The 18,136-nt window shown below is 26.0% G+C and overlaps 2 protein-coding genes across 3 annotated transcripts in view; one reads left to right on the top strand and one right to left on the bottom strand.

The window, feature by feature from the left end:
- LOC100169294 (ras and EF-hand domain-containing protein homolog) overlaps window positions 1–18,136 on the bottom strand; it is a 26,856-nt gene continuing 8,720 nt past the window's right edge. The window contains exons 2-14 of one of the 2 annotated variants that reach the window (XM_008179917.3): window positions 13,126–13,203; window positions 12,162–12,331; window positions 11,520–12,048; window positions 9,156–9,308; window positions 8,883–9,069; window positions 8,640–8,818; window positions 8,476–8,552; window positions 8,283–8,392; window positions 4,965–5,187; window positions 4,658–4,729; window positions 2,884–3,008; window positions 793–989; window positions 1–193 (exon numbers count right to left, since the gene is read on the bottom strand). In XM_008179917.3, coding sequence (XP_008178139.1) covers window positions 103–193; window positions 793–989; window positions 2,884–3,008; window positions 4,658–4,729; window positions 4,965–5,187; window positions 8,283–8,392; window positions 8,476–8,552; window positions 8,640–8,818; window positions 8,883–9,069; window positions 9,156–9,308; window positions 11,520–11,854 — 1,749 coding nt within the window. In that variant the 5' untranslated portion in view covers window positions 11,855–12,048; window positions 12,162–12,331; window positions 13,126–13,203 and the 3' untranslated portion in view covers window positions 1–102. The remainder of the gene's footprint in view (window positions 194–792; window positions 990–2,883; window positions 3,009–4,657; window positions 4,730–4,964; window positions 5,188–8,282; window positions 8,393–8,475; window positions 8,553–8,639; window positions 8,819–8,882; window positions 9,070–9,155; window positions 9,309–11,519; window positions 12,049–12,161; window positions 12,332–13,125; window positions 13,204–18,136) is intronic. The other variant, XM_016800500.2, reaches the window with a different exon arrangement.
- On the top strand, window positions 17,532–18,039 carry LOC100570115. The gene is made up of 2 exons (XM_003241161.4): window positions 17,532–17,794; window positions 17,856–18,039. Exons 1-2 carry the CDS (start codon window positions 17,628–17,630, stop codon window positions 18,037–18,039), a joined length of 351 nt encoding a protein of 116 aa, XP_003241209.1. The 5' UTR covers window positions 17,532–17,627.

The following is an 18,136-nucleotide window of genomic DNA, read 5'->3' on the forward strand; positions in this document are numbered from 1 at the left end:
ATATAGTATTATAATATTATAGCGCAAGTATATTATGTTTTAATTATTTAAATAGAATATTGGTAGGTTTTTAAAGTAATTAAATGATAATATGTGTAGTTATTAACAGCAACCTGGGTTAAATTTATGTTTTTGTTCTGCGATGTATAAAGCAGACGTTTGAATGTCGACATCTTCTCTAATCAACATTTCTCTGAAAATAAATCGTTAAAAATTTAGTACCTAATTGTACAATAGTAAATAAATCAATATCTACAATGACACAAATACCATACCTAAACACAATAATTCAAATTTATAATTTATTATATTATAAATTTAATAATAAATAAACTGAAGAATTGAATGCATGTAGCCTCATATTAAACAAATTGGCAGAAATGCATTTCATTATTTATTGTTACGTAAATGCATACATATATTGAATATTTTATATGGATAAGAGAATATTATTCTCCCCGAATTTTTTTATCAGCTTCTGTCAAGATTGTATTTTTATTTTAATTCAAATTTTGAATAACATGCACACCTACCTAATTCTTCGGTGTAAAATAATTCCATAATTTGGCTTATACGCATGTTATAATAAATTATGTTGATATGTGGACTATAATAAGTGAATCTGATAATACGGTACGTTTACAGTTAATAATATAAATATATTATAATATATTTTATACATATCATATTGTAAAATTATGAAAAATATATTGTGCTCAACGCCTATCTATAAATGTTTTTTTTAAATTCTATATTCAACCTATAAGGAATAAATAAAAAAAAACTTCATACCTGCATAGTGTAACCAATGCGTTATTAATATTCGTTCCAAGTTTGGAACTAGTTTCGAAAAATACTGCGTTGTAATCCTTCGCCAAAAGTTCACCGTGATCTGTGGACACGCACGTTAGTCCTTGCAACTCTGCTTCGCGTCTTAAATCCAATTTGTTACCACAAATACAAAGTGGTAATTGTTTATCAGCTACTTCCTATGACAAATGAAATGGAATAATATTATTAAATAAGTACCTATCTACATGGTAGGTGATTTAATACATTATTGATTAGTGAATACTCTTAACTAAAATTATTATTCTTTTTTTAAGTGCTGATACTTATTTTTATTATTTATTGTTTTAAAATAATACCCAATTGGAAAGGTGGAACGACACAATATCTAAATTCTAAACAATAAACCATGAAAAAATTTCTCTCAACTATTAGACAAATTGATGTCTAGGAAAGTTCTGAGTTGGGTAGGTATCGTAATTTGTAGGTAAAACATTTTTCGAAAAAACAATTATTCTTAAAAAAATAAAATGTATAAAAAAAAACTTATAACAAATTTAAAACCATCGTTAAGCAATGCCTTATACGTTTTGAACATATTTTAATATATCGATTTAGTTTATTAAAATAAATTAATTACCTATTATTTTTAAGTTATCTTTTAATTTATCAAACAATAGTTGGTCGTATTATGAAATACGCGTAAAAGGCAAACTGGGTCCTTAAAGAAGATGCTACTCGACATGCATTTGTTGTCTTCATCTTACAAGTGCATAGTATAGAAAATTTACGATGAGCAGTTAACGTTTAGCTTCGTTACCTTAAAAATAAGAGTCAATCTACCTATTATGAAACCTGAGACAACAAATCTGTCTGTAGCTTCCTCTTAAGATATTTTAAGTAGATGATTTATTAATAGAATATTTAAAAAAAATATTATGAGTATACAAACAGTTTTGAATTCATAACTTGTTTATAATATACTGTTCTAAAATTTTGTTGACTACAATGTATTTATTTAATTAATTTTAAGGGCCTCACTACTTACAAACATTTTAGTATAAAGACCTAAAGTTTTCACAAAATTAAGTTAATTAACGTCATCAGATTCTAAGACTGGAAAAAAGATATACGCATAACTTTTGAATACTATAATCAATTATTCGTAGGGTATTTAAAATAGTTGATGAATTTAAAAAAAAAAAAAACTTTAGCAAAATATCAAAAAAATATGATCTTTCAAAAATATATAAATAAACTAAACATTTTTCTTAGAATCTTATTTTTTTATCTAATTAGTTCAATTAAAATGACTATATTAATATAATTATTTAACACTTACACATATTATTGTACTACAGAATAATTTGTAAGTATTAATATTCATTAATGGTGATTCAAGGGGTGTGTTTATTTTATTCTAATTCTTTTAAAATAATTATAAGTTTTTTTTATTTCATATTTCTTACGAATAATATTGTTTAGAATTGTTCATAATAATTATTCGTTATTCAAGCTTTGCGTTTATCGTTATTTAGAATAGTGTTAATACCTATTAAATAAATGTATTAATAATAACTAATGCAGGCAGATAATGGCCCGGGTACGGAATATAATTTAATAAATTCTAATGTCCGTATGCATGAAATAAATATTTCTACGAAACCAATATAACTTTTCATATAAATATGTTTATGGATTTATAGATTTTGGCGTTATTTTTTGTTCAATGAAATTCTATTAATTACGTTTTGCGATATTATTAATTTAATGATATTCTATAAATTACGTTTTGCGTTATGTTTTGTTTAATGATATATTATAATATATTTTGTTAATTATTGTGTTTTGTTTTGCGATATTTAATTATTTTTGATTATCGCTTTACGTTACAATTACATTTACAAATTTCAATCGTTTTTTTGTCAAATATAACGTTATAATCATACAGACAAATAAGCATTAATCTTATATCTTTAAATCAACACTGTTAACAATAATACAATATATTAAGTTATGTCTAATGATTATGTATTATAATATGATGATATTATAATGTATTATAATGCTCATTGCTTAAATTATCATTTTTACCGTTATCGATAAAACCCATTGACGAATATTGATAAAAGACCTTTCATTAGTTACATCATAAAGTAAAATGACTCCGTCTGCTCTTCGAAAATACGCTTTTGTAATGGAACGAAATCTTTCTTGTCCTTTAAACAATATGCATTTTTAAAAAAAATATATTAGTATTCTTTTGTAATAGTTGAAAAATGAAGAAGTCATGATAAAACAATTTTAAAAATACTATTATCTAATGAAACTTACTAATTAGTAATAATTGTTATATGTAATATGTTATAAATATAATTTAATTTAAAAATTATAAAAATAAATAGAAGTTTCAAATGTTAAATTATGTAATATATTTATTAAAAAAGGCCAAATCTTAATTACGAATTAGTTAAAGTATCCAACATAAAAGTATTCAAATAATCTTTATAACGCAATGGCTAAATATTTTACATTTTCAAAATCATCTTGAGGAACAGTGTTACTACTATAGTATGGATTTTCACAGTAAAAATTATTTTTTAAATAAACACTATTTATATATATTTTGTTAAAATCGTACCAAACTATACCAAAGTATTAAAAACATGTTGTAAATTAATATATAATATCTATAAATCCCAGATTTCTATGCAGAGTGAAATTTTTTTTATGGGTGCTCTTAAGTCTAGAATAATACATTCCAGTAACAAAATTCAATTAATGTAACAGATACTTATATGTATTTCAAAAAAATGTTGTTAGGTTAAATGCAGCGCTCACAATTTAACAGGTATATAATAGTTGAACGTAGAGCTTAATATAATTTAAAGTTATCTCAGTTTTATATTTTTGTATATTTAAAACAAATAATAGGTACATTAATATAGCCACAAGATGATGGTTGTCATGAATAAAAACCATTACAGACGAGTCATCGCTATTATATGTTAGAATATTGAATTGAAATATTTGAATGTTACAAAATTGATTTTTCACGATAATATATAATATGAAAAATACAAGCTAATTTTCTTTAAATAAAAGAAATTGAATCAGTTATTAAAATTTAAAACTATTAATATGATTGTATTATAGTATTACTATTGTGTAGGTACCTAAAATATATAATCTAATCTCAATGGAAATATTCATTAACTATTCGACTGTGGATCAAGGTCCATCAAAAGTCAAGATATATATTAAAACACGAATATTATATATGTAAAAAATTAATTAAAATATTTTAAACACTTTCATAACACTCTTAGAATGTTGAACGTTAGGTACATTATATCTACTATATTATATAAGAACTCAGGTTTTATCACATTTTTTTTTATATACATCAGCAGAGATTGACACCAAAAGCATATTCTCAGTTACATGAATCTAAGTTATATAATTCGGTTAGGTACATATTTTATAATGTATGCATCTTGTTTTAATTGATTTTGTATTTTTTATATAAGACATGCATGTAACTCAAGTTACATTTAAACAATCAATGTAATTTTAAACTATTTTAAATAATGTTTACTCAACAGTCTTTCATAATGTTGGTATAATGTATAATTTATTTATGTGTAATATCAAACACCAAAAATATTTTAGTTTACTCATGGTAGGTATCCAAAGTGTTAAGCGACTGGAAGCTACTAATGAAAGAACTAATTTACCGATGTCAATCATAACGTGAGCAAACTGTCTTGTACAGAAGTTTGTGTTATCTCTATATCTATTATTTTTGGGGAAACAATAATTTTCAAGAACTAATTTTATTGAAAGAGTTTGTCTTTTGAAATGTTACCAGCTGTATCCCATAACTGTAATGCTACATTTCTATCATCAACTCTGATTGTTTTAACTTGAAAATCAACACCTGTAAAACAAAATTTGAAAACGAAGATTAATTTTAATGCAAAATTAGAAATTCAAATTATTTATCTATATAAATAGGTACCTATGCTGACATTTTTTGAGCTCTCTATCTACTCATAAGACGTATTGATAGAAAAAAGTTGTCAATAATGTATTACTTATTATTCCTTAGACTATTATAATTATTATTACTTTAAAGCTTTTTCTGAATTATTCTTATGAATTTTAATTCACACCTAAAGTAGATCCAAGTTTTGTTGTGAAGGTGCCTTTACAAAAACGATGGATAAAACACGTTTTTCCAACAGCCGCGTCCCCGGCGAATACGATTTTATATGTTCTTTCTGGATCACCACCGATCATATCATAACTACTTATACTCATTGCACTAGCTGGTGTGTGGAAATGCATCATATTCTGTGAATCACGACCGGATAAACTCATTTCCTCAAATTCTATCTGAAAACAATTAAAGTCAGCATTAATATTAATAAAATAAATACCTAGCTGACGAGTGACGACTCCAAAGTAGTAAATAATTACATTATTTCTTTGTCATTAGATTTTAGGTATAATATGATATATCACATAAAAATAATAATTAAAAACATCTTACATGCATAAAATATTGATATTAAGAATACTTATAGATATAATATTCTTAAGAAATTAGATGTTAGTGATGTATATGTGGGTACTATTATAATATGTATACAATGTCTTAGATTTACCTGATTTGACCTAATAGTCAATCTTTCAATGAAATGAGTCAATTTCCTAAGCTTGAAAATAGAGTAATGATTTAGGTTCCTACCTAATAACTATCTACTAGGTAATATTTATTTTTTGTATTTAATATTTATTATTTATAATAAGCCAAAAAATAATAAAATAACTTAGAGGTGTCGTATATATTATATTGTTGACAGTCGTCAATATAATATTATTTAATATATATATATATGTAATATAGGTGGGAATATTTTAAGCTGTAAATTATTTACATAGGTTATAGGTGAGACCAGTAAAGCAAGATGTGCTGAGGCGACAATAATATTTTGCTTTTTAACATACGCACAGGCACGGGCAGTGCCGTTGTTGCTGAGTGATTCGGCGAGAACGTAGTGGCGATCGCATAGTAAGGGCTAAGTTTTGCGAATTAATGTTTTATTAATTATGTTTATTTTACATTTTAATAAAAGTGCTTCCGGCTTGAAACCCTGAGTTGTATATTATTTCAAATCTTTCTTCGTTCGTACCTTTAGGATTAGAACAGTGCTCAAACACACATAGTTATTACTGAATAGCGCTCCGGTTGTGGGGTCCTAATAGTATCATTCCAATTTTGAGGAACGGATGTAGAATCGGCAAATGCATATCTTCGTGTCCCAACAAGTTAACAGTTAACTGTTTAGTTTTCGAGTCATTTTAGGAATAAATTAATTTGAATATAGAAAATACAAATAAAATATAATACATAATATAAATACAGTATTAATGAAAAAACAGACAACAAAGTAATTTGGAATTAAGTACATTCTTTAAAAATGGGAAAGTAGATAACCACTCTGATGTACAGTATGAGTCAAATGTACCACATCAACTATATAAATGTAGATCACTGATGATATAGACGTGTTCAGTTTGAAATCAATGATGTATCATTCCATACGAAAAACGAATCTTATCTGAGATAGTCTGTCAACCTATTTTACTGAGTAGACTTTATTGTAATATTGTATATTAATATTGCTATTAATAATAACTAATCTATTTTACTATTATTAATATGGAAGATTAAATTAATATTCTTAATATACGATGAAAACATGGCATTTATCATAGAATTAGTTTATTATAATAGTACCTATATATATTATTAAACCATATAGGTATTTATATAATTTTTATTAACTTTTGAGTTAAAGTCAATATCTACTGACTTACAGTGAACTTTATAAATATGTCTACCGTATAAAGAGAAAATAGCTTAAAAGTTAAAATTTCCCGTGAATAATATTATATTTGTATTACAATAAAATATTAAATAACCACAAAGGTTATTCTTCATTTGAATATCTAATTTCGTCAATATTTGAACTCCAAATGTCAATAAAAAAAAAACTGTGCCAGTATATTTTTCAGATTTATGGGTTGTACCTTAGCTAAAACAATTATTAAATATTAAATTATTTAAAAAAGTTTGTGGTTTTTATCGAATTTTGACAACATTTGAACTTCAAATGGTTCATAAAAAAATCATACCAATGTATTTATTATATTTATAAATAAGAATAATAATACCTAATAACTTATGTGGGATATTATTATAAAGCTTTTTGACAGAACATATTTTTTTTTACTATGGCACTATATACTATATAGGCAAATTAAAAAAAAAGTAGTACCTATAACTGGATAAAAAGCATACATTTAGTACTTTTAAATATTTTTAAAAGTTCGTTGAGTATAGGAAATTGAAAATTGATGTAACAGTGATATGTTTCAAGGTTCTGAAAAATATTGATACTTTTTGAATTACGATAAAAAAAATTAAATCGTTTGATGATAACTCGTTATTTTACTCGTAAATTTGAAATTTAAACTTCAGACGCCCATGAAAATATTTGTTAAATTATGCTCAACTTGTTTTTTATAATTGTTGTAATCAAAACTTATATGCATTCAAACTTTAGGTATTTATAATATAAACCATTTATGAATTTTTAACTTCAGAATAATTTGCAAATTTTCATGATTTTGAGGAATTTTATTAAAACCTTAACTTTAAATACTCATACAAAATATTGTACATTTACGCTTAACCACTTCTATTCATAAAAAAAAGAAAAAAGGTAACAACTTAACTAGATTTATTTTACTCTTAGAAACGAAATTTAAGCGTAAGATTAAAGATGTCTCGTCTTGTCTTCAGATATATTTATTTAAAATAATAGTAATGGATACAACGAGTTTCATCTTATTATTATTTATAAATACAAATTCGGTATTCCATAAATATAATGATTAATGACATAGAGTACCTATATTTTTGCACATCTGGCGCCACTCATCTGCATAGAGCTGTATATTTTCATGAAAATGTTTATTTTATATAGATTTTTTAATTATTTATATTTTTTAAATTATAAACCATTGAATACGATTATCTATTAATTTTTATGAATAATTACTGCAATAACGACAAATTATTATTATCATTATGACCACTGTGGTAACTATAAGTTTCTAAAAACAAAAAAAATCAATCCAATTCATATAATATGTTTATGAATCATAATAATATGAAATACCTAATAATGTTTAAAATTAAAATATTAATGGCTAATGCTAATAAAATTATTGTTAATTAATATTTAATATTATACCTAGAGGTGAGAAAAATAACATCATAATACTGTAATTTCGGTTCAAACGATATTGAATATTGGTTATTATTTATTCGACTTGGTTATTTTTGTTCAAAATAATATTAATTGTTTATACCTACGTGTAACAGTCTTAAGTTTTAACTACATATTATTTGTAAATACCGTTTTTGCTGAATGGTAAGGTGCGTTGATTGAAGATGCATTTGAGAGCTCATCTTGTAGATCCCTTTGATAGTAATTATTTGATTCTATAAGAGTAGATCGTCCGCTGTCTGAAATATTACGAAACAAAAAAGTGCATTTTTAAATTTATAAAATGTCGTTAGTTAGTTAATATCAAAGTTTCTGCAATTACCAATATCATCCATTAGTCGTTTTATAGTATATTGTGCTCCACTTTGTTCTTCTAAAGGATCGATGTTTACTTGCATCCTATAGTAATATTTATGCACAATTTGTATATTATTTATGATAGTAAATTGATTTATGAATATAATACAGTTTAAACAATTGACATACGTGTTGTTAAACTCCTCGCATTTAATTTCGTACTCAGATCGAAGTTTTTCCATTTCCGAACGAACTACTGCCAAATTAGTTTGTGTGTCAATTAATTTACGCCTGAGTTCCCTTGATTCTTCTATAGTCTCATCCATATCGTTCTTGTCTACTTTTTTTTGGCTTAACACAGTGTTCACCTTTATACAATTCAAATTTAGCAAACACGAACCAGAATATTTATCAATGATTTATACTATGAACCTTTTGAAACAATTTCAAATGTGTTTTTAACTCTATTGTTTCGGCTTCCATTTTTTTCATCAATTCTTTTTTTTCAAATTCAAATTGTTCTCTTGCTTCATCCCGGGCTTGAGCTTCAACTTTTGCGACTTGTGCATCTATTTCTTCTTCTAAACCTCGTAGTCTTGTTAGATGTGTTTGACGCTCACTAAAAAAAAACATCAAAATACATTTTTAAAACTTGACATTGTAAATTCTAAAGACTATGCATTTTATAATACTTATGCATCATACCGATTAAACATGCTTTCAAGTTTTTCATTATCTTCATGTAATCGTTTCACATCTTCCATTAATGAACTTAAAGCTCCCTCAAAATGTGTTATAAGTTCTGATGATGGACTACAGTTTTGAATCTCCATATACAAATCCGCTAATTTTTTTCCACTGAATACATATTATGTTAGTAAACGTCAGAATAACATAAAATACAAAAATTATAGAAATATTATTTGGTTACAAAATAATATATACTTATATATATATATTTCATATAACACTGAGTGATAAATACATATTAAATTTATGGATACACCTTTAAAATATTTTACTAGGTATCTAAATAAAATGTTCTCGCTCCGTTTGAAGTATTAACAAGTAATCTAATATTTCATATTTTAAAAATACATATTAAATATTATATTACATTGAAACGGATATAGGTACTTTTTGATTTGTATATCATAGGTAGTATGTTAATTTTTTGGATTATGATTTTAATTTAAAGTACAGTTATCAGATATAAACTTAAATGTTAAATTATTAGAAAACATCCATACACTAGGATACTATATAGGTAGTCCATTTTTTACAACAATTGAATTACTTAAAAAAAAAACTACTAATTATTTTTTGTCGCACCTGCACTGAAAGTTTAGTTTTCGAGAGTTGGAAAACGATCTTTTTCTGTCTAGTGGAAGGTAAAATGGAAATCCTCAAAAGTGCTGGGTGTATCACCTGCACAACCAAATATTGATCGATGAACGAAGAAGCGTGACAAAAAATGCTTTGTGTGGCTCGTGCGGGAAGGTAATTTCAGTCTTGAGCAAATTCCGACCTTCGCCTGTGGCTCGAAATAGCTCACTTCCCGCCCTTGCCACACAATAATATATTATTACGACCTAAATCATATATTACACTATCATGCATATATGGTCTAGATCAGTAAATATTAACTTTCACTTGAAATAGATAAATCTTTAGGTTCCTAAACATTAATTTAGAACACATTATATCCACATTGTGTCCATCTGTTAGTTAGTTACCTACCAGTAAATTGTTATCTACGATTGTTGATATTAAGATACCTAATAAATTACTTATTGTATAAATATTTAATATTCATTAAAATAATATTCATACCTACTACCCCAAATATATTACCAACATAATTTTTAGGTTACCTATCAAAGTCTTTTTAAATTGTATTTGGAATTATAGTATATTGCTTTGTATTAAAATACGTTTGGAAACAGGAAATTTAGTACGCTCACCGAGTTAGCTTTCCTAACTTGTTTACTCTTAATATTAGTGATTAGTGATTATATTTTACAAAAAAAAAAATAAATAAAAAATAAAAAAATAATGAGTATCGTAATCAATAAATAATCAGATTGTTAAAATAATAAATTAAACTTTTAGAAAAATGATTACAGTAAACATTCAAGTCAAAAAAAGTTTTAATATTTTATACATTTACTGATAATCTATGTAAATACCCATAAATATTATAATCATAATAAACACAATATTTGTAACTAGTATATTAATAAATGTAAAATAGGGACAGATAATGTAGGATAGCATGCAATGATTGGAACCAATGTGCTCAGAAATGGAGGTAGCTGGTACTACAAAGATGTGGAAAACATGAAACACGTCAGAAAAATTAACAAAAAATAAATTAACAAAGAAACACGAGAAATATAAACAAGAACTGATATAATATGAATTAGAGAAACATAAGTTAGTTATAGAAAATATATTTATGAATTTTAAAAAGGAATATACCACCCTCAACAGATAAAAACAGAGAGTGATGAAATAACCCTAATAGATAACTAGAGAACAATTTGATAAAGAACAAAAAACTAATCCAACCTTTTTTGGATTCAACAAAGGATCCTGGTGTAAATAGGTTACTAATTGAGTTCCTAAAAGAAGTCTTTCTTAACCCTATCCTCTCATCTTAGTCTCGACCTTTCAAGCAGCAGTTTCCCTTAGTTCACCTCGCCATACGTTCCCTACAAATTTGAGTTTCTTCTTGGTAAGGTTTTCGACAATAGTTGGGCTTTTCTATCCGTTATCAGTTTTAATTTTTAATTTTAATTAACAAAATAATTATACACAATATGTGTATAGTGTATACTGTACTTCATTACTATATAATAGGCAGACTGTTTTAGATGTAGATTGTATAAGACATATAAATTATACAATTTATACGTGGATCGGGTAAGTGTACCTCTTATACAATTATAAAATATATACAATGAATATTTTTGAGTTATGAATTCCTAAAATTAAAACGAATTATGTATAGTATTTTATATATTATTATAATGTAACGATAAATATAAAAAACTTCATATAAATTACCTGGTATGAAATAATTTCTTTAAAGCTGGCTCTCCAATAACAGATACGAAGTTCGACCAGGCTTGTGAGTTCCTTCTTTCCAATTCTCCACGAGTCCTATTTTCATTGGGTTTATCTTGTTTACCAGGAGATAAAAAATCACGAAACCCCCACGCAAAGTCCTCCAAGCATATTTGTCCGTCACCGTCACGATCCAAGTCTGAAAATATCACATCCGAATCGCTGGGCTCGATATCAAATTTGGCGCATAATTCTTGAAATTCTTCTGGACCAATTTTCCCTTGGCCATTTCGATCGCACTCATAGAATAAGTCTTCTAAATGGACATCACTCATGATGCTTCACACTTTATCTAAAGTGCTCTTACTTGTGTGATGGCTCTTCTTACGTAGTACATGCTATTTGTATATTACCGACTAATATGTGTCATGGTAATTATAACCAAACCGATGATGATAAATATGCACACGTAAATCATCCGTAGTTATTAGTTAGGGTATCGATAACGAATATGAACCAAACGTACTCACTGTAATTTTAAAAGATGTTTTAAAACGTAAATATATAAAAAAAAAAATGACAATTTCATCACTATAAATTGGCAAATATATTTTGTCACAAACATTTTTTACATCTACATACAATTTGGTCTATCACGCAACGCGACGTCATGTATTTGTTCATTGGCGCATGTGGCTTAAGCTGTTTAAACACTGCACGAATCATTGTATAAATAGTATCCATATTATTGTTTTACATATTACAACCAAAATACGACCTTGTTAAAATGAATATCAGCGACTATTGTCATTCTAGAAAATTATACGAATTTATATGAACAGTAATTATATTAGAGTTTAATATTCTAAGATTTAATTTATCCAAATACAAATTGTATCTATTAAGAACGCTATTATAGAACTCGTATTTCTGTCTTTAATGATGTAAGTGTAACATTCAACTAAATACTAAATTCAACATAAAATTCAATAATATTTAATAATAATTAAGTAGGTATCTAGTTCATCATAAATACAAGTTTCTGGAAATCATTGAGAGTTGAATACATTCTTAATAAAATTTAGTTGAATTAGTATTAAACGATGACAGTCTCAGGCGTAATCTGGGGCGAGAGGGGAGAGGGCATCTGATATTTAACTGAGAAGGAAATCGTGTCGTTTTACCTAATAGATTTTTAGTTTCACCACATTTTGTCCCTCCAAAAATGTACCCCAGGTTACGTCTTTGATGACAGCCATTATTTTAAAAAGTTTTCATATGTCATCAGTCGATTTAATATTAAATTATAAATTATTTCATATAAAACAAGTATATTATTTAAATTTAATGTTATATGCTATATCTATAAGTTACATGCCAAGTGCCAACGATTTTTTGATAATAAATACAATAATATATAGGTATTTCAGTATTTGTTATTAATTGACAATTTAACTAAAATGTAATGTTAATTTAAAAATTATGAACAAAAATAAAATAAAATAATTTATGTCATAGTAATTACCAATACTATATATATTTATACTGAAACAAGATTTTAACAACTCAATAAGTAGGTACTAGGTAGTAAGTTGTTGATACTCACATGACTGTATTATGGTATAGGATCATTGTAACAGTACGATGTACGGACTTTACTTTTCCACAATTCAACTCATGGTACCTAAAGACATCAGAGTTTAGAGTTAGATGCATATTGTATATTTTAACACTCTAAAACATTACACATTCTCCCAATTGCATCAATGTTTTTATAATCCAATCGCAGTGTGATGCTTTGTTTTATAGTGTCTTGTTTTTTGTCTTGTTGTTGGTGGTCAACACTTTTTAGATAATAGGTTAAGACTGTTAAGAGTAAACTATGATGCTCAGAAGTTACATTAAATAACTCTCATGACTGGGCATTTAAATATTTAATTGTCGTGGACGTACTTATATTAAACATTTATTTTTTTTAGTTCTCAAATAATGTTCAACATGTATTTTTTTATAGAATTCTAATAACATTTTAGTGAATAATTACATTAATATTTTTTTTGAATTTAGAATATGTTAACCAAAAGTTTTTATGAGCATATTTAACTACTATTATCAAAATATATCAGGACCCTTGTATTAAATTTTCACGCATTTTTACCCAACTAATAAAATTGTATTAACAATTATAAAAAAAGAAACTAAAAAAATTGAAAATTTTCCGTTAACAGCTCTATACAAGTCAAAATAATTTGAAAGTTGTATGGTATATAGAAAATGATATATAAACATAGATATATATATATATATATCTCAATATAAACATTCAATAAATTTTTCATGTATTTATAGTCATTCGTTTTTGAATTACAACGAAATAACAAAATCGCTTCATGAGAAATCGAGTGAATATCCAATGATTGAATTTCAAACGCTTATAAAAATTTAATTTGAGTTTCTTAGGCATTTTTTTTTTGATAAATGTAGATAATCTTGTAAGGAATCTTGTATTACATTTTAAAATCTTAGATTTAAAAAGAAAATGTTTACGAATTCTTAACTTAAAATAATTTGCTAATTTTCATGATTTTTCCATATTTTGTCAAATTTTGAAGTTTAAATGCTTATAAAAAAAAACTTTGACTAAGGATTTTTAATATTCTTTATCTGCCTTTAAAACAATATACTAGGAGCCTTCTATTAAATTTTCAAGCTTTTTTAACCAACAAATAAAATTTTATTGATATTTCTAGAAAAAAAAACTAAAAAAAAATGGAAAGTGAAAATGTTCCTAAACAGTTCAAAACAAATCATAATATTTTTAAAATTTTATTGTGTATAGAAAATACAAATATAAATAACCAGTGAAAATGTCATGTATATACATTAATTTGTTTTAGAGTTACACTAAAAACCAAAATCGATTTTGAAGAAAAATTCCCGTTTTTCCTTAATTTTTATGTTGTTTTTCCCAGCACTTGTGAAAACTTTTGGAAATTTTAAATTTTGACCTCCTCAATGCACCAACAATATTCACTTTCCTATCGAACGAGATACTGAAGTTGACAATCGAAGCATTATTTCGACTACTTATCGTGTACACAGACACAAAATAAAAAAATAAAAAAAACACACATCATTGTAAAATCAATACATTCATCGCTCCGCTCAGAATCTTAAAGTATTGTTTTTTTTATAAAAATAATGAAACATTTGAGAAATTATTAATGTGAAAACAGTCATTTTGAAAAATGTAACAAGCTGAATTCATGCGGTAAAATGTTGAGCCATTTAAAACGAATATATCAAAATATACAATTCAAACAATTGATGAATTTTAAATTACCTATTCAATGTATTATATACAGACAAACTATATGTTAAAACGAATTGATAGGTACCTAAGTCAACAGGTCTGTCACAAGTACTGAAGTACCTATATTGTTGTTAGGTTATACTCGTTGCATTTAGCCTAAAATTATAAAACGATCCGTCTTTACATCCATGGATACATAGGTAATTGATAATAATATTATGATATATAAGACATAAAATATAACACTAATAAATAATTTGAAGCTATTAGCTTCAGCCAACGGGCTACGATTATAATAATATTGTTGGCATTTGGCCACCGCCACCCTAAAGTCTATTTTATTTAATCATTATTCTAATGTCTCAAATAAATTACAATTTTATCAGTGTTGTTACTATTTACTATAATATGGAATGATGTGAATCACAATATTATGTGATCGCAATTTCAGAAAAATATTATATATTAATATAGGTAGGTACATTATTTACAGTCGTGTAATTGTGATGCGCTTAATAATAACTGTCAATTACCATGGTTCGTCGTTTGTGACTATTAATTATTACAGCAATACCCATAAAATTTTGATCTAATTGTATAATAATTAAGTTCAGTAATTTGTTTTAGTGTTCTGATCATTAAATCAATATTGTATACATATGATATTATAATTATAATTTTCAGTTTCCTGCAATAAATATAATTACGATGAGTGAAATTGTTTTATATAGATAAGCCACCATTATTTGATATTATTATATTATGGAAAGCTTACGGTATAATTTTAAATTGTTTTAAGCGCAAAATTATTAGGTTTGTTAGTATCATGATACTGCAGGGCCCCTAATACCTCTAAAAACCCTTAAAAAATCAAACACCCGAAACCCATATAACCCGAATGATTTTATTTTTAAAACACCCGAATTAACCAAAACCTGAATAAAACATTTTGGTTACCCTGAAACTCGAATAATTTTGTTTTTTTGACAACATAACTTATATTTTATTTAACTTCTCTACGGATCAATCCCGTTTATTCCTACTTATTTTAAAAATTTTAGTTAACTTATATCCGTCGACTTGGCAAGTGGTTCTACTGTACATCAATAATAACGTATTAGGAATTTTTGTTAGGAATTTATATTTTATAATAAATAACACAAATTAGTTTTTTTCGGCTTGACAATTTTCCGCCCTTCAAACGTTGTTTTTCCAGACTAACTGAACAGTCTAAACACTCATATTAACCAATATTAACCCAAATAATAGAGGTTATTAAAACCCGAACATTTGTTTAAATTTTTCATTCCGGTGTTTGAACACCCAAAATGGCAAAATCCGAAACCCGAATAAATGATTCGGGTGCTAAGCCCAGTTTAGTATATTACCTACCTATTATAGTTATAATTAAGGTATAAACCTTACGTGAAATATGTGTGTCTCTTCACGTTTCAGTTTAGATAACATTTTAATAATCCTATACAGATTTTGTTTTAAAATCCATCAGATATTTAATTTTCGTAAATAATTAAAAACAAATGAACTTCATATTATTTTTCATTTATGTTTTGAGGAGAGTGATTTAATTAGCTTATGATAACTGATAGGTGACCGTGCCAAAAAAACGGCAATCGTGATTCGTGATAAACAAGACTTGAATAAATTATAAAAATCACAAATCAACAAAAAATGCATCTAATAATTAGACCAATTATTAGACAGGCAGAGTTCTATTGAAAATTCAAATTGTGCTCTAGAACACAATTTCTAGAAATTAATTCAATATTTTTTGAAATTTTATATTACATATTTTTCATCGTTGACATAATAAAATAATAGGTATTTAAAAAAAAACCAATAAATATCGAATAATAACTTAAACCAATTAAATTAACTCGATTTTCAATCGATAAATAGAACTTCCTACTTACTTATAACTAAGGTTCGGATTTGAAGGTAATATAATCAATAAAAAAAGCATTTAAAATGTAAAAAAAGGCAAAAAAAAAGGCATTTAATTTATATAAAAATGCATTTCATAAATATATTACAAAATAAAATATTGAACATTTTTTAAACACTTTCAAATGCACACATTTTGAGAAAAATACAAATTAAAAATGAGCATGAATACTAAATTACATTAAGTTTATGCTATTTTGTATAAATAGATTACCTTTTTCTTTAACCAGGTTTGTCCTAAGAATTAGTTAAAAACAATTTTAAAAATTAACTTACTTGAGTTATAGGTACCAGGTAATTTAATGCGAAATAAACTAGTTGGTGTTAAAAAAAAATTGACTACCATGTATTTTGATAAGCTGTATTCAGAAAAATGGTTACGATTTGGGCTCAAAATATTTTTATACATCAAAAAGGATCTTTCTACGTCCACCGAAGTTATTGGAGCGTATTTCATACATAAATAATTATCTAAATTAAGATTGCTAGATGAATTAAACTCATTTGTAGCAATAATACGTAAGCCCTGTATAAAATTATAAAATCAACTGAAACTTAAACACAAAAAAAGCCATTTATAAGTATAAAAGGCAAAAAGGCATTTATAAGTAAAAAGGCAAAAAAAGGCAAAAAAAAAATGCATCCATCGTCTAAGAAATTAAATGAAACACATTTTTGTATAATAATTATTTTTCTATTATGATTAATAAAAGAAAGGCATTTGCCTTCAAATCCGAACCCTAATTATAACTGAATTATCGATGTATGTTTTATTATAGGATTCAATTATTACACAGAGGTCAAGTCCAACACCAGTTAGATTTAGTCCCCGTATGGGTTCTAACGCAATCAATTATGCACGCTCTGGTGCTACAAATCGAGTATCAATTACTCCCAATGTGTCACCAATCGGCAGTTCTAATGTAGATCAATCCATATCAAAAATTAGTGCAATGTTTCCTACTGCATCGGAATCCCATATTAAATCATTATTGAATAAGTGAGATAATATAGGTATTAATTATATCCTATTTATTTTAATATAATGAAAATTGTTATAGATATCATAACAGAGAAGCTGTTGTTATTAGTGCTTTGCAAGTAGAAAAGCATCCAATCGCTACACCTGGACCATATACTCCACCATCAGTTAGTCGTCATTACATGTTACAAGCAAATCCTTCACCCATGGCTAGTCCATTACCTAAACCAGCTCATTATTCTCCAAAAATGAAACTCACGTAATTTTTTACATGTATTTAATTTTGAGGGGTTATAATATGTAAATGAATAGACCCTTATTAAAAAAAAATCACATGCAAGTGTTCAAACAATAATAAAC

This window comes from Acyrthosiphon pisum, chromosome X (genome assembly GCF_005508785.2).
Source record: "Acyrthosiphon pisum isolate AL4f chromosome X, pea_aphid_22Mar2018_4r6ur, whole genome shotgun sequence".
Classification (NCBI taxonomy): domain Eukaryota; kingdom Metazoa; phylum Arthropoda; class Insecta; order Hemiptera; family Aphididae; genus Acyrthosiphon; species Acyrthosiphon pisum.